Source organism: Dendrobates tinctorius, unplaced genomic scaffold, assembly GCF_039654945.1.
Source record: "Dendrobates tinctorius isolate UK_male_01 unplaced genomic scaffold, ASM3965494v1 ptg000001l, whole genome shotgun sequence".
Taxonomy (NCBI): domain Eukaryota; kingdom Metazoa; phylum Chordata; class Amphibia; order Anura; family Dendrobatidae; genus Dendrobates; species Dendrobates tinctorius.
This window is the reverse complement of record NW_027361669.1, coordinates 12825368-12849191: the sequence shown is the minus strand read 5'-3', so window position 1 is coordinate 12849191 and position 23824 is coordinate 12825368. Positions and strand designations below refer to the sequence as shown.

Below are 23824 nucleotides of genomic sequence, written 5' to 3'. Positions count from 1 at the left end.
GCAAGCCATTTTTCTGTCACCCTATGTGTCATCAGGGAAAGGTGGGACAAAATCCTTGGAAACCCATGCATGGTTCATTTTAATGAAGGTTAGATCATCCACATTTTGGGTTGACAGACGGGTCCTTTTTTCTGTCAGGATTGATCCAGCTGCACTGAAGACTCTTTCCGATAGCACACTTGCAGCTGGGCAAGCGAGCTCCTGTAAGGCATATTGGGCCAATTCAGGCCAGGTGTCCAGTTTAGCGGCCCAATAGTCAAAGGGGAATGACCTGTGTGGGAGAACATCGATATGGGAGGAAAAGTAGCTTGTAACCATAGTTGACAACTGCTGTCTCCTGTCACTTTCCATTGATGCAGTATTACCAGTTGTGTGAGCGGTATTTGAAAAATCAGTCCACAACATTGTCATGAAACCCCTGTCTCCAACACCACTTCTGCTGTGTGCACCACGAACACCTCTGCCAAGCTGCCCCTGGCCCGTACGGCTCGTGTGAGAACCATCACCGCTGCTGTGTGCTGGGAATGCCTCAAGCAACCGATTTACCAGAGTTGCTTGTTTATTAGCCAATATTAGGTCAAGGTTCTCCTGTGGCATGATGTTTTGTAATTTGCCTTTATAGCGTGGATCCAGGATGCTGGCCAACCAGTAGTCGTCATCGTTCATCATTTTGGCAATGCGGGGGTCCCTTTTTAGGATCTGCAAGGCATAATCTGACATGTGGGCCAATGTTCCCGGTGTCAATGATGCACTGCGAGTGCTGGGTGGAGGAGCACTTTCTGGCAAATCCACATCCCTCCAGTCACGCACAAACCCTGTACCAGACCTTGCCACGCCAACATTTTCACTTGCCCCACGAGATGCATCCTACTCCCCTAAGTAATCATCCCCATCATCATCCTCCTCCTCCTCTTCTTCCTCCACCTCGTCCAGGAGAGGTCCCTGAGCAGACAATGGCTGAATGTCATCAAGGATTCCCTCCTCCTCTTCCTCCTCATCAACATTGGCTGCAGACGCCTGCTCCTTAAGGTGCGTCAAAGTTTGCATGAGCAGACGCATAAGTGGGATGCTCATGCTTAGGATGGCGTCATCTGCGCTTACCAGCAGTGTGCATTCCTCAAAACACTGAAGGACTTTACAGAGGTCTTTCAGCTTCGACCACTGCACACCTGTCAACTCCATGTCTGCTCTCAAAGTGCCTGGCCGTGTATCCTCCCACAAATGCATTATGGCCTGCCTCTGCTCGCACAGCCGCTCCACCATGTGCAGGGTGGAGTTCCACCTTGTTGCAATGTCGATAATGAGGCGGTGGTTGGGAAGGTGGAGCAATCGCTGCAGCTTCTGCATACGAACGGAGTGTACAGGCGACCGGTGGATGTGCGCGCACAGTCTTCGCACCTTCTGGAGCAGGGCTGTTAACTCCGGATAATTTTTGAGGAAGCACTGCACCACCAGGTTCAAGGTGTGAGCCAAGCAAGGTATGTGGCTGAGTTTTGAAAGGGCTATGGCTGCCACAAAATTACGGCTGTTATCACTAACTACCTTGCCTGCCTTAAGATGTACACTGCCCAGCCATGACTCAGTTTATCGCTTCAAGTACTCAGCCAGCACCTCGGCGGTGTGTCTGTTGCCCAAACACATCATCTGCAACACAGCCTGCTGACGCTTTCCACTAGCTGCTTGATAGGGGGACACATCGTGTGCAACAGTGGCAGCTGCAGATGGAGTGCTCGTACGACTGCGCTCTGTGGACGAGCTTTCGCTTCTGGAGGAGGAGGAGGAGGAGGGTCGAACGCCTACAGCCAACTGTTTCCTATACCGTGGGCTAGGCAGCACTGTCCCACCACCGCTGTCCCCTGTGGACCCTGCATCCACCACATTAACCCAGTGCGCAGTGATGGACACGTAACGGCCCTGGCCATGCCGACTGGACCATGCATCAGTTGTGAGGTGCACCTTTCCGCTCACTGACTGCTTGAGTGCATGGACAATGCGGTCTTTCACATGATGGTGGAGGGCTGGGATGGCTTTGCGAGAGAAGAAGTGGCGACTGGGTAGGTCATAGCGTGGTACTGCATAGGCCATGAGTTCGCGGAAAGCTGTGCTTTCCACCAACCGAAAGGGCATCATCTCAAACGAGATTAGTTTGGCAATGTGGGCGTTCAAACCCAGTGTACGCGGATGAGAGACTGAGTACTTTCTTGACCTACTCATACTGTCTGGGAGGGTGAGCTGGACTTGAGAGCTGCATATGGTGGAAGTAGCGGTGGACAGGGCGGACTGAGAGGGTTGATGATGGTGATGGAGTTGGTGTTCTTTCTGATGGCGTAGAATCAGTCTTTCGTTGATATAACAGTGGGATTCCCTGACTGCTGTGGCCTTGTAACGACACCTCAACATTTGCTGCTGTGCTAACCGGTGGGCTTACAGTGGGGGAAACAATGTAGCGTTGCTGACTACCTTCGTTGTGATCAGTTGCACATGTGGCACTTGAGGTTTGGTGTTGTGTCCACGCTTGCAAGTGCATGCTGGTTAAATGTCTAAGCATGCAACTGGTATTCAAATTTTTCAGATTTTTCCCTCGGCTAAAGGTCTTTGCGCACTTCTTACAGATAACCTTGGCCTGATCATGAGGATTTTGTTCAAAAAAGTGCCACACTGCACTCTTCCTACTTTGGCAGACATTTTGCGGCCTAGCACGCTGTGATCTTTTGACCCTCTGGACAAGCTGTCCAGCAACTCTTTTGATGTTTGGAACCTGTCTTTGGAGTGCTCCGGGCCTGCCAGATAACAGCTGTTGCGATGTCGATGTCTGCTGTGGATGCTCCTCATCTGAGCTATTGGAAGCAGCACCCTCTTCCCCCAATGGATGCCAATCTGGGTCAACAACTGGGTCATCCATCACCTCCTCTTCTATGTCATGTGCACCTTCCTCTGTGTCACCGTGTATGGTGGTATAGTGTGCGGGAAGGGGCACCTGAGTCTCATCAGGGTCAGAATCTGGCTCTGTACACTGCGAGGACAATGTAGTGCTCTGAGTGAATGTACCAGCAGAATCATCCATCAACGGCTGTGCATCAGTGCACTCCATGTCAGATTCATCTTGGCCTGGGTAATTCACCATTTCACTTGATAATCCAGGCATGGTATGTGAAAACAGCTCCATGGAGTAATCAGTAGTATGGCCTGCGTCATCCTTCAATCTTGGTTGGGGTGAAGGACACAAGGAAAGGTGTGGTTCATGAACATGAGCCTCCAATGACGACTCAGTGCTTTTACTTTTTACAACTGAAGAAGAGGAGGCGATAGAGCTGGAGGCTGAGTCAGCAATGTAAGACAAAACTTTTTCCTGATGCTCTGGCTTTAAAAGCGGTTTGCCAACTCCTAGAAAACTAAGCGTTCGAGGCCTTATGTAGCCAGACGATGACGCAAGCTCAACACCTCCTGCATTCAGTCCTATTTTGCTCTTGCCACTACCATCAGATCCACCACCAACACCATCATTACCAGCTGCCAACCCCCGCCCAATTCCACGGCCTCTTCCACCAGCCTTCCTCATTTTTGGTAGAAATGTAGACAAAATCCAACAAACTATATAGTAATGTAAAACAAGGTACAAGGTGTCTATAGGACAGGGGAGATTTTGAATTTCTGCAGACACTTGTGGACACTGGACACTTTTGGATTGTGTGAGGCCCACTGATATCTGAGCGCTATGTCACAGGCTCGATGGCACAGCTGTGACCAAAGTGACTAGAGGATAAGGGAGATTTTGAATCTCTGCACACACTTTTGGACACTGGACACTTTTGGATTGTGTGAGGCCCACTGATATCTGAGCGCTATGTCACAGGCTCGATGGCACAGCTGTGACCAAAGTGACTAGAGGATAAGGGAGATTTTGAATCTCTGCACACACTTTTGGACACTGGACACTTTTGGATTGTGTGAGGCCCAATGAATATCTGAGCGCTATGTGACAGGCTCGATGGCACAGCTGTGACCAAAGTGACTAGAGGATAAGGGAGATTTTGAATCTCTGCACACACTTTTGGACACTGGACACTTTTGGATTGTGTGAGGCCCACTGATATCTGAGTGCTATGTTACAGGCTCGATGGCACAGCTGTGACCAAAGTGACTAGAGGATAAGGGAGATTTTGAATCTCTGCACACACTTTTAGACACTGGACACTTTTGGATTGTGTGAGGCCCAATGAATATCTGAGCGCTATGTGACAGGCTCGATGGCACAGCTGTGACCAAAGTGACTAGAGGATAAGGGAGATTTTGAATCTCTGCACACACTTTTGGACACTGGACACTTTTGGATTGTGTGAGGCCCAATGAATATCTGAGCGCTGTGTGACAGGCTCGATGGCACAGCTGTGACCAAAGTGACTAGAGGATAAGGGAGATTTTGAATCTCTGCACACACTTTTGGACACTGGACACTTTGGGATTGTGTGAGGCCCACTGATATCTGAGCGCTATGTGACAGGCTCGATGGCACAGCTGTGACCAAAGTGACTAGAGGATAAGGGAGATTTTGAATCTCTGCACACACTTTTGGACACTGGACACTTTTGGATTGTGTGAGGCCCAATGAATATCTGAGCGCTATGTGACAGGCCCGATGGCACAGCTGTGACCAAAGTGACTAGAGGATAAGGGAGATTTTGAATCTCTGCACACACTTTTGGACACTGGACACTTTTGGATTGTGTGAGGCCCAATGAATATCTGAGCGCTATGTGACAGGCTCGATGGCACAGCTGTGACCAAAGTGACTAGAGGATAAGGGAGATTTTGAATCTCTGCACACACTTTTGGACACTGGACACTTTTGGATTGTGTGAGGCCCAATGAATATCTGAGCGCTATGTGACAGGCTCGATGGCACAGCTGTGACCAAAGTGACTAGAGGATAAGGGAGATTTTGAATCTCTGCACACACTTTTGGACACTGGACACTTTTGGATTGTGTGAGGCCCAATGAATATCTGAGCGCTATGTGACAGGCTCGATGGCACAGCTGTGACCAAAGTGACTAGAGGATAAGGGAGATTTTGAATCTCTGCACACACTTTTGGACACTGGACACTTTTGGATTGTGTGAGGCCCACTGATATCTGAGCGCTATGTCACAGGCTCGATGGCACAGCTGTGACCAAAGTGACTAGAGGATAAGGGAGATTTTGAATCTCTGCACACACTTTTGGACACTGGACACTTTTGGATTGTGTGACGCCCAATGAATATCTGAGCGCTATGTGACAGGCTCGATGGCACAGCTGTGACCAAAGTGACTAGAGGATAAGGGAGATTTTGAATCTCTGCACACACTTTTGGACACTGGACACTTTTGGATTGTGTGAGGCCCAATGAATATCTGAGCGCTATGTGACAGGCTCGATGGCACAGCTGTGACCAAAGTGACTAGAGGATAAGGGAGATTTTGAATCTCTGCACACACTTTTGGACACTGGACACTTTTGGATTGTGTGAGGCCCAATGAATATCTGAGCGCTATGTGACAGGCTCGATGGCACAGCTGTGACCAAAGTGACTAGAGGATAAGGGAGATTTTGAATCTCTGCACACACTTTTGGACACTGGACACTTTTGGATTGTGTGAGGCCCACTGATATCTGAGCGCTATGTTACAGGCTCGATGGCACAGCTGTGACAAAAGTGACTAGAGGATAAGGGAGATTGGATTGCTTTTAAAAAAGCAGTTTGCGGAGCAGTGGGTAAACAGCAATGCCAGCCTGTCAGGAAGCCTTAAAAGGCAGCCCAACAACCAACACCACTGATACACCACAATATAGCCTCCCCTTGCACTGCACACACAGTGACTGGTGTGTTGTGCAGGCCAAATTGCTAGCAGCAGAAGCAGTTTTTTTTTCTTCTCAGTAGGACAAAAAAAAAAAATTGGGATTGCTTTTAAAAAAGCAGTTTGCGGAGCAGTGGGTAAACAGCAATGCAGGAATGTCAGGAAGCCTTAGAAGGCAGCCCAACAACCAACACCACTGATACACCACTATATAGCCTCCCCTTGCACTGCACACACAGTGACTGGTGTGTTGTGCAGGCCAAATCGCTAGCAGCAGAAGCAGTTTTTTTGTCTTCTTCCCTGCCTAACGCTCTCCCTACAGAATCAGCAGCAACCTCTCCCTATACTGAGTACGGCAGAAGTAAGATGGCGGTCGGCGTGCACGCCCTTTTATACCCCCTGTGACGCCCACCAAAGCAAGCCAATCACTTGCATGCCCTTCTGAAAGATGGTGGTGACCCCTGCCTATGTCATCACGTTGCCCACAGTGTCCATGGATCCTGATTGGCTGAAAAAGAGCGCAAAACAAACTTTTGAAACGCGACTTTGGCGCGTAAGTCGCCGACCTCGTGGCCGACCTCATCCTAGGGTCGGGTTTCGTTTCATGAAACCCGACTTTGCCAAAAGTCGGGGACTTTTGAAATTTTTCGACCCGTTTCGCTCAACTCTACTGACAACTGATATCAACAACAGCTAATTTCAAGTTATACAACTCAGATTCTAAACATGTTCCTTAACCAAGGTATCTGTAATTTACTTACACTACTGGTGTTTATTCTCACTGAAAAATGTCACAAAATGCTTCTCAGCTGGGTTAGTGGGCAATTAAAGAAAATCTTGAGCCATGAACATGCTTGTATTGTGAATTCATGTGCCTGACTTACAAGCTAGGCAAAGAATATGGCTGGTTGGCTTAAGAGAAGGTATACCTACCTGATTAAAAATAAAATACACTATAAGCAGTGCCAACTACAGGTGCTTCTCACAAAATTAGAATATCATCAAAAAGTTAATTTATTTCACTTCTTCAATACAAAACTGAAAATCATATTATATAGAGTCATTACAGAGTAATCTTTTTCCCCACCGGGTACCAGCATTGCGGCAGGGTCTGACCGTTTAGAGCGTGACCGCTGTTAGAAGAGAAGCCTGGTGCAGAACAGTGCAGAGCGGCTGCAGGACAGAGCAGAGCCGGTCATGCTGCAGCCTGAGGGAGAGAAGTGCTTTATCCGGGATGTACCAGGGCCCCGCAAACCAGTGACTGTAATTTCCGGCCACCAGCAGCCGGGGACACAGAGCGAGAAGGACAAACTGTGTGTGCCGGTGACTTCTAGTAAGTGAGACGCAGAGCAATCCATGTCACTGAGGACACTGCATCGGCAGTTGCTGACACCATTGAGTTCACAGCAGGAGCTGCAGTGTTAGGACTTCCTTATTTGTTTGCTAATATTTGAGCCATTGCATTGTACTGTGCCTTTATTACTGTTTAACTCTTTATCTCCCTGTGTGGAGTATTTTCCCTGTAAATAAACCTGTTAACCCTTGCTCTGGTGCCTGCGTACCGTCACTACATCCCGCGTTCCTGCTTAACCCTTTACAGCTCCTGAAGCAATGATTTCAGCCGCAGTCCACTCCTTGTGAATCTCCCCCAAATTTTTGAATGGAATTTTCTTAACAATCCTTTCAAGGCTGTGGTTATCCCGGTTGCTTGTGAACCTTTTTCTACCACACTTTTTCCTTCCACTCAACTTTCCATTAATATGCTTGGATACAGCACTCTGTGAACAGCCAACTTCTTTATCAATGACCTTCTGTGGCTTACCCTCCTTGTGGAGTGTGTCAATGACTGCCTTCTGGACATCTGTTAAGTCAGCAGTCTTCCCCATGATTGTGGAGCCTACTGAAACAGATGAAGGGACCTTTTTAAACTCTTAGGAAGCCTTTGCAGGTGTTTTTTAAATTATTCTACTTTACTGATATAGTGACTATTGGTTTTCATTGGCTGTAAGCCATAATCATCAACATTATCAGAAATAAACACTTGAAATAGATCACTCTGTTTGTAATGACTGTATATAATATATGAGCTTCACTTTTTGCATTGAAGAAATTAAATAAATTTACTTTTTGATGTTATTCTAATTTTGTGAGAAGCACCTGTTTTACTTCATTCTAAGCTGACTGATATACCCTCCTTACTGATATTTTAAATCCCCAGCTGATCTTTGGAATCCCTCTCTTGCTCTCCTGCTGTTCTGGGACTTTTTGTACTTCTCCTGACTTGTAGCTACCTGATTTTCCCCCAGAGTATGATTTATTCCTTTGTTGTGAAGCCCTCATGCCTGACTTTTGTGCATGACTTGGCTCTCTGTGTCTAAATACAAATAGCAAATCAGCTGCCAACTGCCAATTAGCAACTACCCTGAGATTTATGACCTTGGGAAATCTTGCTGTGAAAGACAGATCACTGGACATAATGTGTGCATGTTAGGGATAGCTACTAGAGTTGAGCGAAACGGGTCGAAAAAATTCAAAAGTCGCCGACTTTTGGCAAAGTCGGGTTTCATGAAAAGAAACCCGACCCTAGGATGAGGTCGGCCACGAAGTCGGCGACTTACGCGCCAAAGTCACGTTTCAAAAGTTTGTTTTGCGCTCTTTTTCAGCCAATCAGGATCCACGGACACTGTGGGCAACGTGATGACATAGGTACGGGTCACCACCATCTTTCAGAAGGGCATGCAAGTGATTGGCTTGCTTTGGTGGGCGTCACAGGGGGTATAAAAGGGCGTGCACGCCGACCGCCATCTTACTTCTGCCGATCTTAGTATAGGGAGAGGTTGCTGCTGATTCTGTAGGGAGAGCGTTAGGCAGGGAAGAAGACAAAAAAACTGCTTCTGCTGCTAGCGATTTGGCCTGCACAACACACAAGTCACTGTGTGTGCAGTGCAAGGGGAGGCTATATTGTGGTGTATCATTGGTGTTGGTTGTTGGGCTGCCTTCTAAGGCTTCCTGACACGCTGGCATTGCTGTTTACCCACTGCTCCGCAAACTGCTTTTTTAAAAGCAATCCAATCTCCCTTATCCTCTCGTCACTTTGGTCACAGGCAGCTGTGCCATCGAGCGTGTCACATAGCGCTCAGATATCAGTGGGCCGCACACAATCCACAAGTGTCCAGTGTCCAAAAGTGTACGCAGAGATTCAAAATCTCCATTATCCTCTCGTCACTTTGGTCACAGGCAGCTGTGCCATCGAGCGTGTCACATAGCGCTCAGATATCAGTGGGCCGCACACAATCCACAAGTGTCCAGTGTCCAAAAGTGTACGCAGAGATTCAAAATCTCCATTATCCTCTCGTCACTTTGGTCACAGGCAGCTGTGCCATCGAGCGTTTCACATAGCGCTCAGATATCAGTGGGCCGCACACAATCCACAAGTGTCCAGTGTCCAAAAGTGTACACAGAGATTCAAAATCTCCATTATCCTCTCGTCACTTTGGTCACAGGCAGCTGTGCCATCGAGCGTGTCACATAGCGCTCAGATATCAGTGGGTCGCACACAATCCACAAGTGTCCAGTGTCCAAAAGTGTACGCAGAGATTCAAAATCTCCATTATCCTCTCGTCACTTTGGTCACAGGCAGCTGTGCCATCGAGCGTGTCACATAGTGCTCAGATATCAGTGGGCCGCACACAATCCACAAGTGTCCAGTGTCCAAAAGTGTACGCAGAGATTCAAAATCTCCATTATCCTCTCGTCACTTTGGTCACAGGCAGCTGTGCCATCGAGCGTGTCACATAGCGCTCAGATATCAGTGGGCCGCACACAATCCACAAGTGTCCAGTGTCCACAAGTGTACGCAGAGATTCAAAATCTCCATTATCCTCTCGTCACTTTGGTCACAGGCAGCTGTGCCATCGAGCGTGTCACATAGCGCTCAGATATCAGTGGGCCGCACACAATCCACAAGTGTCCACTGTCCACAAGTGTACGCAGAGATTCAAAATCTCCATTATCCTCTCGTCACTTTGGTCACAGGCAGCTGTGCCATCGAGCGTGTCACATAGCACTCAGATATCAGTGGGCCGCACACAATCCACAAGTGTCCAGTGTCCAAAAGTGTACGCAGAGATTCAAAATCTCCATTATCCTCTCGTCACTTTGGTCACAGGCAGCTGTGCCATCGAGCGTGTCACATAGCGCTCAGATATCAGTGGGCCGCACACAATCCACAAGTGTCCAGTGTCCAAAAGTGTACGCAGAGATTCAAAATCTCCATTATCCTCTCGTCACTTTGGTCACAGGCAGCTGTGCCATCGAGCGTGTCACATAGCGCTCAGATATCAGTGGGCCGCACACAATCCACAAGTGGCCAGTGTCCAAAAGTGTACGCAGAGATTCAAAATCTCCATTATCCTCTCGTCACTTTGGTCACAGGCAGCTGTGCCATTGAGCGTGTCACATAGCGCTCAGATATCAGTGGGCCGCACACAATCCACAAGTGTCCACTGTCCACAAGTGTACGCAGAGATTCAAAATCTCCATTATCCTCTTGTCACTTTGGTCACAGGCAGCTGTGCCATCGAGCGTGTCACATAGCGCTCAGATATCAGTGGGCCGCACACAATCCACAAGTGTCCAGTGTCCAAAAGTGTATGCAGAGATTCAAAATCTCCATTATCCTCTCGTCACTTTGGTCACAGGCAGCTGTGCCATCGAGCGTGTCACATAGCGCTCAGATATCAGTGGGCCGCACACAATCCACAAGTGTCCACTGTCCACAAGTGTACGCAGAGATTCAAAATCTCCATTATCCTCTCGTCACTTTGGTCACAGGCAGCTGTGCCATCGAGCGTGTCACATAGCGCTCAGATATCAGTGGGCCGCACACAATCCACAAGTGTCCACTGTCCACAAGTGTGTGCAGAAATTCTAAAACTCCCCTGTCCTATAGACACCTTGTACCTTGTTTTACATTACTATATAGTTTGTTGGATTTTGTCTACATTTCTACCAAAAATGAGGAAGGCTGGTGGAAGAGGCCGTGGAATTGGGCGGGGGTTGGCAGCTGGTAATGATGGTGTTGGTGGTGGATCTGATGGTAGTGGCAAGAGCAAAATAGGACCAAATGCAGGAGGTGCTGAGCCTGCGTCATCGTCTGTCTACATAAGGCCTCGAACGCTTAGTTTTCTAGGAGTTGGCAAACCGCTTTTAAAGGCAGAGCATCAGGAAAAAGTTTTGTCTTACATTGCTGACTCTGCCTCCAGCTCTATCGCCTCCTCTTCTTCAGTTGTAAAAAGTAAAAGCACTGAGTCGTCATTGGAGGCTCATGTTCATGAACCACACCTTTCCTTGTGTCCTCCAACCAAGATTGAAGGATGACGCAGGCCATACTACTGATTACTCCATGGAGCTGTTTTCACATACCATGCCTGGATTATCAAGTCAAATGGTGAATTACCCAGGCCAAGATGAATCTGACATGGAGTGCACTGATGCACAGCCGCTGATGGATGATTCTGCTGGTACCTTCACTCAGAGCACTACATTGTCCTCGCAGTGTACAGAGCCAGATTTTGACCCTGATGAGACTCAGGTGCCCCTTCCCGCACACTATACCACCATACACGGTGACACAGAGAAAGGTGCACATGACATAGAAGAGGAGGTGATGGATGACCCAGTTGTTGACCCAGATTGGCATCCATTGGGGGAAGAGGGTGCTACTTCCAATAGCTCAGATGAGGAGCATCCACAGCAGACATCGACATCGCAACAGCTGTTATCTGGCAGGCCCGGAGCACTCCAAAGACAGGTTCCAAACATCAAAAGAGTTGCTGGACAGCTTGTCCAGAGGGTCAAAAGATCACAGCGTGCTAGGCCGCAAAATGTCTGCCAAAGTAGGAAGAGTGCAGTGTGGCAGTTTTTTGAACAAAATCCTCATGATCAGGCCAAGGTTATCTGTAAGAAGTGCGCAAAGACCTTTAGGCGAGGGAAAAATCTGAAAAATTTGAATACCAGTTGCATGCTTAGACATTTAACCAGCATGCACTTGCAAGCGTGGACACAACACCAAACCTCAAGTGCCACATGTGCAACTGATCACAACGAAGGTAGTCAGCAACGCTACATTGTTTCCCCCACTGTAAGCACACCGGTTAGCACAGCAGCAAATGTTGAGGTGTCGTTGCAAGGCCACAGCAGTCAGAGAATCCCACTGTTATATCAACGAAAGACTGATTCTAGGCCATCAGAAAGAACACCAACTCCATCACCATCATCAACCCTCTCTCAGTCCTCCCTGTCCACCGCTACTTCCACCATATGCAGCTCTCAAGTCCAGCTCACCCTCCCAGACACTATGAGTAGGTCAAGAAAGTACTCAGTCTCTCATCCGCGTACACTGGGTTTGAACGCCCACATTGCCAAACTAATCTCGTTTGAGATGATGCCCTTTCGGTTGGTGGAAAGCACAGCTTTCCGCAAACTCATGGCCTATGCAGTACCACGCTATGACCTACCCAGTCGCCACTTCTTCTCTCGCAAAGCCATCCCAGCCCTCCACCATCATGTGGAAGACCGCATTGTCCATGCACTCAAGCAGTCAGTGAGCGGAAAGGTGCACCTCACAACTGATGCATGGTCCAGTCGGCATGGCCAGGGCCGTTACGTGTCCATCACTGCGCACTGGGTTAATGTGGTGGATGCAGGGTCCACAGGGGACAGCGGTGGTGGGACAGTGCTGCCTAGCCCACGGTATAGGAAACAGTTGGCTGTAGGCGTTCAACCCTCCTCCTCCTCCTCCTCCTCCAGAAGCGACAGCTCGTCCACAGAGTGCAGTCGTACGAGCACTCCATCTGCAGCTGCCACTGTTGCACACGATGTGTCCCCCTATCGAGCAGCTAGTGGAAAGCGTCAGCAGGCTGTGTTGCAGATGATGTGTTTGGGCGACAGACACACTGCCGAGGTGCTGGCCTAGTACTTGAAGCGACAAACTGAGTCATGGCTGGGCAGTGTACATCTTGAGGCAGGCAAGGTAGTTAGTGATAACGGCCGTAATTTTGTGGCAGCCATAGCCCTTTCAAAACTCAGCCACATACCTTGCTTGGCTCACACCTTGAACCTGGTGGTGCAGTGCTTCCTCAAAAATTATCCGGAGTTAACAGCCCTGCTCCAGAAGGTGCGAAGACTGTGCGCGCACATCCGCCGGTCGCCTGTACACTCCGTTCGTATGCAGAAGCTGCAGCGATTGCTCCACCTTCCCAACCACCGCCTCATTATCGACATTGCAACAAGGTGGAACTCCACCCTGCACATGGTGGAGCGGCTGTGCGAGCAGAGGCAGGCCATAATGCATTTGTGGGAGGATACACGGCCAGGCACTTTGAGAGCAGACATGGAGTTGACAGGCGTGCAGTGGTCGAAGCTGAAAGACCTTTGTAAAGTCCTTCAGTGTTTTGGGGAATGCACACGGCTGGTAAGCGCAGACGACGCCATCCTAAGCATGAGCATCCCACTTATGCGTCTGCTCATGCAAACTTTGACGCACCTTAAGGAGCAGGCGTCTGCAGCCAATGTTGATGAGGAGGAAGAGGAGGAGGGAATCCTTGATGACATTCAGCCATTGTCTGCTCAGGGACCTCTCCTGGACGAGGTGGAGGAAGAAGAGGAGGAGGAGGATGATGGGGATGATTACTTAGGGGAGGAGGATGCATCTCGTGGGGCAAGTGAAAATGTTGGCGTGGCAAGGTCTGGTACAGGGTTTGTGCGTGACTGGAGGGATGTGGATTTGCCAGAAAGTGCTCCTCCACCCAGCACTCGCAGTGCATCATTGACACCGGGAACATTGGCCCACATGTCAGATTATGCCTTGCGGATCCTAAAAAGGGACCCCCGCATTGCCAAAATGATGAACGATGACGACTACTGGTTGGCCAGCATCCTGGATCCACGCTATAAAGGCAAATTACAAAACATCATGCCACAGGAGAACCTTGATCTAATATTGGCTAATAAACAAGCAACTCTGGTAAATCGTTTGCTTGAGGCATTCCCAGCACACAGCAGCGGTGATGGTTCTCACACGAGCCGTACGGGCCGGGGGCAGCTTGGCAGAGGTGTTCGTGGTGCACACAGCAGAAGTGGCGTTGGAGACAGGGGTTTCATGACAATGTTGTGGACTGATTTTTCAAATACCGCTCACACAACTGGTAATACTGCATCGATGGAAAGTGACAGGAGCCAGCAGTTGTCAACTATGGTTACAAACTACTTTTCCTCCCATATCGATGTTCTCCCACACAGGTCATTCCCCTTTGACTATTGGGCCGCTAAACTGGACACCTGGCCTGAATTGGCCCAATATGCCTTACAGGAGCTCGCTTGCCCAGCTGCAAGTGTGCTATCGGAAAGAGTCTTCAGTGCAGCTGGATCAATCCTGACAGAAAAAAGGACCCGTCTGTCAACCCAAAATGTGGATGATCTAACCTTCATTAAAATGAACCACGCATGGGTTTCCAAGGATTTTGTCCCACCTTCCCCTGATGACACATAGGGTGACAGAAAAATGGCTTGCTTTGGTCCACCTCTTCCTGGTACTTCACCTATTTCGCCTTTTGCATCAGTTGAATGTCCAACATCAACATATGCCACTTTCTAAAACTCCCTAACTGTGCTGCCTCCCCCCCCATGGCCGGGGTCACTACCTAGCGCACGACACCGTGCGAGTGCCGTTGCCCTGGACAGGTGGGTAGGCCGACTCTTGGGCGCGGGCACTGGCACAGGGTCCCTCATAGTGCAATCAAGTGTCTCTGACGGTGGTGGTACACACCCGCCGTCAGACACACCGCTGTACTATGAGGGGCCCAGTGCCAGTACCGACGCCCACGAGTGTGCCCCCTTGCTTGGCCAGGGCCCCAGCATTTGCAATCTTTACCTCTCCCTGCTCCTCCGCTGTGTAATCTGGGCCATCAAATCCATACTGTGCCTGACACCATCTGAGCCTGCCTCATGCTGTATAGACATATATTTTGAATGTGTACGCTATCCATACATGTTATCCGGGGATACGGTACCCCTTCTAACCTTTGTGCAATGACGTGCAATCCATACTGGGCCTAACACCGTCTGAGCCTGCCTCATGCTGTATAGACATATATTTTGAATGTGTACGCTATCCATACATGTTATCCGGGGATACGGTACCCTTTCTCACCTTTGTGCAATGACGTGCAATCCATACTGGGCCTAACACCGTCTGAGCCTGCCTCATGCTGTATAGACATATATTTTGAATGTGTACGCTATCCATACATGTTATCCGGGGATACGGTACCCTTTCTAACCTTTGTGCAATGACGTGCAATCCATACTGGGCCTAACACCGTCTGAGCCTGCCTCATGCTGTATAGACATATATTTTGAATGTGTACGCTATCCATACATGTTATCCGGGGATACGGTACCCTTTCTAACCTTTGTGCAATGACGTGCAATCCATACTGGGCCTAACACCGTCTGAGCCTGCCTCATGCTGTATAGACATATATTTTGAATGTGTACGCTATCCATACATGTTATCCGGGGATACGGTACCCTTTCTAACCTTTGTGCAATGACGTGCAATCCATACTGGGCCTAACACCGTCTGAGCCTGCCTCATGCTGTATAGACATATATTTTGAATGTGTACGCTATCCATACATGTTATCCGGGGATACGGTACCCTTTCTAACCTTTGTGCAATGACATGCAATCCATACTGGGCCTAACACCGTCTGAGCCTGCCTCATGCTGTATAGACATATATTTTGAATGTGTACACTATCCATACATGTTATCCGGGGATACGGTACCCTTTCTAACCTTTGTGCAATGACGTGCAATCCATACTGGGCCTAACACCGTCTGAGCCTGCCTCATGCTGTATAGACATATATTTTGAATGTGTACGCTATCCATACATGTTATCCGGGGATACGGTACCCCTTCTAACCTTTGTGCAATGACGTGCAATCCATACTGGGCCTAACACCGTCTGAGCCTGCCTCATGCTGTATAGACATATATTTTGAATGTGTACGCTATCCATACATGTTATCCGGGGATACGGTACCCTTTCTAACCTTTGTGCAATGACGTGCAATCCATACTGGGCCTAACACCGTCTGAGCCTGCCTCATGCTGTATAGACATATATTTTGAATGTGTACGCTATCCATACATGTTATCCGGGGATACGGTACCCTTTCTAACCTTTGTGCAATCACGTGCAATCCATACTGGGCGTGAGAACGGCTGGCGAGCTGTTAAGCAAGCTACAGCACCTGTCCAGACAAGTACAGGGATTCCCTAGCGAGGAGACTTATTTGATTGTTTTCTATGTTGGGACAGCAATTTTTGGGGAGCACTATACTCTGGAGCATGATAGATGGGGCCCACCATACACTGGAACATTCCAAAGGTGGACATCAGACACTGGAGCAGCATTTACAGGGCCCATTATACACTAGAGCATTAGAAATGGGGCCCATTATGTTTGGAGCATTATTTGGGCCCATAAGACAGTGGAGCTTCATCCATGGGGACCAACATATACTGTAGCATTATGTGGAGCTCATCATATACTGTTTCAAACATTATATGGGACCAATGATTTTGTATGGAGAAATAGATGGGCCTCGTCATGAGATGTAAAAAGTGAGGTATTTTTCATTGTACTATACCGCTATTTCTCTGCCGTATCGGAGCATGATGAGTTGTGGTATGTGTTAAAGGGGCGCTCTTTCGCCCAGGGCACATGAAAACCTGCAGCCAGCCCTCCCCCCCCACAAATTTAGCCAAATAACCCCCATTTTTCAGTGCGTAACTTGTATTATGAAGTTAATTAAGGTTGACAAGCTTAAGTAAGAAGAATTGATGCTTTTGGCATTCAAATGGGCACTGTAGGTGTGTTTCCTGTCCTCCTCTCACTGCCGACTTTTATTCCCCATTGACTTACACTGGGTTTCGTGTTTCGGGACGACCCCGACTTTTCCCTATAATCGGACGATCTTGCTCGACCCGACTTTTGGAAAAGTCGGGTTTCACGAAACGAAACGCGACCCTAAAAAAGCAAAAGTCGCTCAACTCTAATAGCTACAATTAGAGATGCACGTCCATCAAAGTTTTTTTCTTCTTAATTTATTGTAATCAACATATTTTATGGCATTATTATATCTGTACTTACAATTACTCATTTTGCCTTTCTACTCTGCTAATTCTTCTGTCTGCTCTATGTAGAAACAGTAAGTCTCTTTTCCCTACATTTATCATTCCCCTCTTCAACTCCTGACCCAGCTGCTCCCTCCTCTCTCTGTCAGGGACTTTTGCAGTGACTGATGACTCATACAGGGAAAACAGACTTCCTTCTATAGGGGCTCCGACAGACAATTAGTGGAGGAGATAAGTGTCCGACATGTCAGATTTCGGACTACCGATCCTTTTGTTCTCGAAGAGATGAGCCACAGCCAGGGAATTATAGCAGTGACTGTCTCATAGAGAACACAGGAGATCTCAGCAGAGCAACGACAAAACAGCTGCCAGCTGAATGATTGGCTCAACCATTATTCAGCCAACAGCCATCAAAGTATATGGTAGCTTTAAAAGCTTCTTTTCTGTTATAAATCTTATGACTTTTTAAAAAGAATACTTTAACATACTTTTCATTTTTATCAGCTTTTCAAGTAATGCATGATTCTTAACATACCGTGAAATATTCAACTCCGAGGGAGTCTTGAAGAAGCCTTTCAAATGATACTGCCCAGCTGGCAACTGAAAGCTCTGATCCAAGTCCTGCAGTCTGGACACTTGGCAAACTGTTGAGACTCTGGTCACTGCCGCGACCACCCAAATCAGGGTTGTTCAACTCTGCAAAAGAGTGATATTAATCAATATACAACTTCTAATATCAATACTGTATATAGCTTTCACCATATAATATTTCTGTGGTAGAAACATATAAAGATCCCACTTACCTTCATGATGGTTACGATAACTATGCAATAAGGCCTGCTTCCAAAAACCAAGGACATACATGTGAGTTGCTGGAAGCATGGTCCGACATACCATCAGATGCCCTTCTTATCTATTGCTAGGTGTTATACTAAAATGTGTTCCAGTACTTTCCATTGAAGCAGAAACAAAAGGGAAGTGACATGTCTGGCACAACATGTCTCCACTACACCGTCAGAATTTCCCATATAATCATTTCTGTGTTTAGTGGCAGAAGTTGCTGCGAGATGGCTAAGAAGACTTTTCCCTCAAGCAGACTAATTGCTTATGGTCAAGAGTCAGACATGCTTATGTAAAAAAGAATTACGGTAAGTGTTCTTACAATGTTAAGGACATTTCACACGGGTCATTAGCACAAACATTTGTTAAGCGCATCTTTACTTTGTTGATCAGCAGTACATCCCCTCTCGCAAATAAGGATGTGCTGCCAACAATGAAGAAAACTGGGGAGAGCGACAATCATAATATCCCATGAGAAGTAAATGTAAGAAAATGAGTGCCATTTTTTGGTATATTGATGCTCGTCGCAGGCAGATAATTTGCTCACGTTAATGTGCCTTTGGGTAAAGCCATATGGACCATTTCCACTGCAAACCTCCCATAGCAGAAAAACCCTAGCAAAATATGGAGAGGGAAATAACGCCACAGATATCATAGAAATAGTGCAGATTAAGGGCCCCGTCACACACAGCGAGGTCGCTAGCGACATCGCTGATTTTGTGACGCATCAGCAATCTCGCTAGCGACATCGCTGTGTGTGACACACATCAGCGACCGGCCCCCCGCCAGGTATCGCTGATCGTGCAGGATCGTCCTGGGCCATTTTTTGATCGTTGGTCTCCCGCTGGCCAGCACGCTTCGCGTGTGGCAGCGGGAGAGCAACGATCAGCGACGCTGCACGCTGTTACCTAAGGTAAACAGCGGGTTTCTAAGAGCTGCTCGGCTCTTGGATACCCGCTGTTTACCTTAGATACCAGCTTGCTCGCTGGTCCTGATCGCTGGAAGGGCTGTCTATGAGACAGCTCACCAGTGATCAGCCTAACGATGTCCCAGCGATCCCATCCATGTCGGATCGTTGGTGGGATCGCTGGGTCATCGTTATGTGTAACGTGGCCTTAAGCTTCAAATTTGCATTGCAAACGGTTAAATCTGTGGAAAAACTGTGCAGATGTCTAATCCACAGAGCCTGTCAATTTACACTGCAGATCCTGTTTTTGCAGCCCATTCAAACTAGAAAATCTAGAAAATCTACTGCATTCCATGTTTACATACCCCTACTGTCCATTTTGGTGTAGAGAGCAATTTTGTCAGGTTTTTTTTTTGTATGTGTTAAATTTCACACTATGCACCTTTGCTGCACAAATAAATTATGAAAACCGTATTCTGTGGGCCAGTACAAATATGGCAATACCAAATTTATGCAGTTTTATTTGTTTTTATTACTTTTGTACAATTATACAGTGTTTGACAAAAAATGTACCGTATATATTTGGGAAACCGTATACTGAAAGACATGAGTTTCACAATTTTTCATCAACTGAGCTGTATGTTTTTCAAGATTTAGTTCTCATTGGCACCATTTTGTCTGATGTTTTGATCACTTTTTATTACACTTTTTGGGTAGCAAACTAAATAAAACACAGTCATTCTCTATATCTTTTTTTTTTGGTCACCATGTTCTGATACCCATGACTTTCTTATTTTTCTGTAACTGGAGCTGTAGGAGTTTTTGTTTTGGTGGGAGTAGCTATAGTTTTTACTGATACAATTCTTGGAAACAAATCAGCCAAATAGTATCGATCAGCAAAGTGCCTATAAGCTTGTGTGCACACAGACATTTTTGAGGGCAAGGCTGCTTCAAAAACATCTGAAAAATTACTTTTAAACTGCTTGAAAGACTCTTCCTATTTATTTTACTTTGTAAAACCATTCGGCTTTTATATATTCACAGTTTTTTAGTGTTATTTCCAAAATGTACACTTACTGTAATGCTCTGACTATTGTTTCATTCACATACAGTACAACAGAAAGTAACAATTCAGAAAGGCGTAAAACATATTTCCCTATTGCTTTTTTTCAGGTGACTCACCTCCATCAGATACGGCCATCACCTGCAAGGGAAAAATACATTTGTTATTACTATTGCACTTGCAATAATCATGTAATCACTTATGCTACCAAGATAATTAGCTGACCATACCCAGTTTAAAGTCAACCACAAGGACTGCTTCAGAAGGTAATCATTTTTAGTTTTTACGCAAATGATTGATTTGGGTTGGCTGAAACTAAGCATGTATGTCATGATGGTCCAGGATTGAGTGACTGTGCTTTGAAATAAAAACAAACAAAACATTGTCCTTCATGACCATGACCATGACCTGGATACGTCTGTGTGTAGTGGTTCTTGAAGCAGTGATTCCAGCAGCAGTCCACACCTTGTGAATCTCCCCCAAATTTTGCAATGGCCTTTTTGGTAATAAAGAGGGTCTTTTCTGGAAAGAGGGTTCAGGAGAGGGTGGTCTTACCCACCTATCCCGCAGGTGTATGTCCAAACTTATAGCTAATGATTTGGCAGCCTCCAAAGGCTCTGGGGTTTCATACACTGCCAAAGCATCTTCTGGAAGGCCTTGACAAAATTGGCTTCTAAGAGCCATGTCATTCCATTTGGTATAGGTTGCCCACCTGCGGAATTCAAAGCTATAAGTCTCCAATGAACAAATCCCCTGCTGATGGCAAAGCAGCCTGGATTCAGCCAAGGAAATTCTGTCATGATCATCATAGATAAGGGCTGAAAAACCCTCTACTGACTGGAGAAAAAGAGAACCTTCTGGCAAAGAAAAAGTCCAGGATTGAGGATCCCCTTGCAACAGTGAAATCACAATTCCCAATCATTGCTCCTCATCTCCAGAGGAGTAAGGATGGAGATAAAATACAATTTATAAGCTTCTTTGAATGCAAAAAATTTGTCGCTACCTCCAGAAAACCAGTCCTGGATGGCAAATTTGGGTTCAAGCTGGACCGGCCTGCCCACAGAGGGCTCCACAGTAATAGTCTGCAGTCACTGCCATTGATGCTGAACCTCAGATCGAAGGTCAGTCACTTTCAGCGACAACTTCTGCAGCTGTTCTGTCAGCACAGAAACGGGATACATGAACTCGGAAAAAGAAAAGAAAAACACTAAAAAACAAGTGTCAGGTTTTTTTAAATTTCTTTATAAATGTGTAGGGCTGGTGATAAAGTCACGCTGGATGAAAGAGCAACTATGTACACAATGGGAAGAGGGTGGGGAAGCCCAAAACTAGGAAAGGATGGAGTGGAGGCTCCTAGGCATATCCGACAACACCCTGACTCCCGTAATGTCCCTAAATAGGTTCTGCACCTATCACCAAGCAGGAGTCTAATCCCTGACTGCCCGTTGTGATAGGCCCTGGATAGGGGGAATGATGTGTGTGCTAGTCAGCCCACACTACAACTAAAGATGAAACAGGTAAACCAATGAGGGAATACACTTAGCTTGCGAAGTCACAAAAGAGATCACATCAACAATGCTCCAAGAGAACTTCAAGGAGACACTAGTTGACTGCTAGCCAATGGGACAGAGCAAAATAGAGCTATCACCAGTGCTTTACTGAAGACACTAAAGATATTTAAACATCCAGCAAGGGTGTGTCCATCAGCAGCCAAAGGTTGAGGTCACTGCTAGGTCCTAGAGGGAGAAGGATATCACTCCACAACAAAGATGCAAAGACCAAGAAGGTGCTTGTAGAGCAAAGCACAATAACCTTCTACAGCCGGATCCAGAATGTCTGTCACACCTGACACACCTGTGATACCCTAACCCCATCCCTAACTCTAACACAACCCCAACCACAACCTAACTCCAAACCCAAAACTAACTGCAAAGAATGGAAAAAATATATATATTTTTATCTTGGGGGTGGCAAAGGGGGATTTGATTTGCTAATTTTTTATTTTGATCACTGTAATAGGATCTCTGGGGAAGGGGAGGGTGTAGGAAAGTCAGGTAGGCTAAGGGTTAAGTCCTAGCAGTGCAGGTCCTGATTTGGTGCACCTGGATAGCTACAGTCCTGCTCGCCATTATTTTCTTCCACTCTTCCTTTGCAGTTTGTTCAAATTTTGAATATTTACAGGGTTCTTATTCCCAATGGCAGATTTCAGCTCACCCCAACGATTTTCAATGGAAATGAGGTCAAGACTCATTGCTGGTCATTTTAATACATTCTATTTTTTTCTTTTTCAACCATTCCTGTGTACTTTTCAATGTGTGCATTGGGTCATTGTCTTGCTGGAGGACCATGATCTTCGACTCAAACCGAGTTTTCTTACACTGGGTAGGATATTTCGCTCTAAAATCTTTTCATAATTCTCTGATTTCATGATTTTTGTGATACGGTCAAGGCCTCCACTACCAGATGCAGCAAAGTAACCCCACAGCATTATGGATCCTCCATCATGCTTAACTGTTGGTAGGGTGTTCTTTTCCTTATAAGCTTCATTGTGCTGTCTGTAACAAACTGTCGCTTTGTGTTGCCAAAAAGCTCTATTTTTCTTTCATCTGTCAACGGAACATTTTCCCAGAAAAATTGTGGTTTGTCAAGGTACTCTTTGGCAACGATTAGTTTTTCCTTTTTATGTCTTTTCTTCAGCAATGGATACTTCCTTGGCCTTTGCCCATAAAGCTGTGCTTGGTTTAGTGTGCAGCATATGGTACTTGTTGAAACCATGACCCCAGGTTGGCCTTCAGGTCTTTGGATGTTTGACATGGTGTTTTTTCCACCATTTGCACCAACTTTCGAAGACATCTCTGGTCAATTTTGCTCTTTCCCCCACATCCAGGGAGGTTCTTGATGGCTCCATGCTTGGCAAACTTCTTAATAACATTGCTCACTGTTGAAATTGCGATACCAAGGTCTTTGCAGATGGTTTTGTACCCTTTGGAAGTCTTTTGTTTGCTAATAATAGCAGCTCTGATGTCCTCAGACAGCTCCTTTGTCTACACCATTGTGACAAAGGAACAAGGTCTATCATGTGGCTTTTTAAAACACTGAAGTCATCATTCATAGGCTAATTCATGTCACATGGCCACCTACAACTAATTACAGGTGATTCTCATTTGTGGTTTACCACAATCGAGTCAAAATGTGTTTCCATACTAATTTGATGTAAAGGATGCCAATACCAGTGTCCCAGCAAGCTTTAGGTTTTCCCCTTTTTTTCCTTCCATTGTTTTTTGTTGTAAACTCTTGTTTATCATTTGCTCTTTTCTATTTAACACGAGTGCTGTATACAAAAAAAATTATTCCACTTGATTCATTTTTTCAGGAGATATTCCACATTATATACTTAACCTTCATGGATACCAATAACGATGAGCAGGACTGTATGAAGAGAACCAATCTATGTGTTCACTGTAGTCAGTCAGCTGGGGAAGCTGAGTAGAGTGGGTTGTATTGGAGAGAGACAAACCAGAATCTTCCTGAGAAAAGAGGGCATTGGTTGTGGGCACCAAACTGAAAGTTTACTGTTTGCTATGGATGATAGCTGTTTTGTGTGACTGAGCAGAGACTAGCTCAGCCACATCTGAGTAGACAAGGTCTGTTCTGCTTAGTGAATGGACGAGGGTAGGGATTTTTTTTCCCTACTGTGCAACCAGTGAAAATAAACATTATTCTGTGTAATATTGTGTGATATAAAAAGCCGTGTGACTTTGTGTTCCAAGTATACAGTATATTTATTACTAGTTCTTTTGTCCCTTTTATGTATCTAATATCTTTTCTTTGTTGTTGTTTGTTTTGATACTGCTTTATGACATTTACTATTGGTAATGTTGCTCACTGTAAATAATGTTGGCGGAGAGGTCCATTGACCATAATAAATGATTAGCCACTTACTTGTGGCATCTAAAGGAGCCTAGAAAAT

At 46.4% G+C, this 23824-nt stretch overlaps 1 protein-coding gene across 2 annotated transcripts in view; it reads right to left on the bottom strand.

Moving 5' to 3' along the window:
• The window catches only part of RGS14 (regulator of G protein signaling 14), a 292753-nt gene that overhangs the window by 232655 nt on the left and 36274 nt on the right, over positions 1 to 23824 (bottom strand). For both annotated transcript variants that reach the window (XM_073566583.1, XM_073566629.1), the window contains exons 2-3: positions 19974 to 19995; positions 17580 to 17740 (exon numbers count right to left, since the gene is read on the bottom strand). In XM_073566583.1, coding sequence (XP_073422684.1) covers positions 17580 to 17740; positions 19974 to 19995 — 183 coding nt within the window. The remainder of the gene's footprint in view (positions 1 to 17579; positions 17741 to 19973; positions 19996 to 23824) is intronic.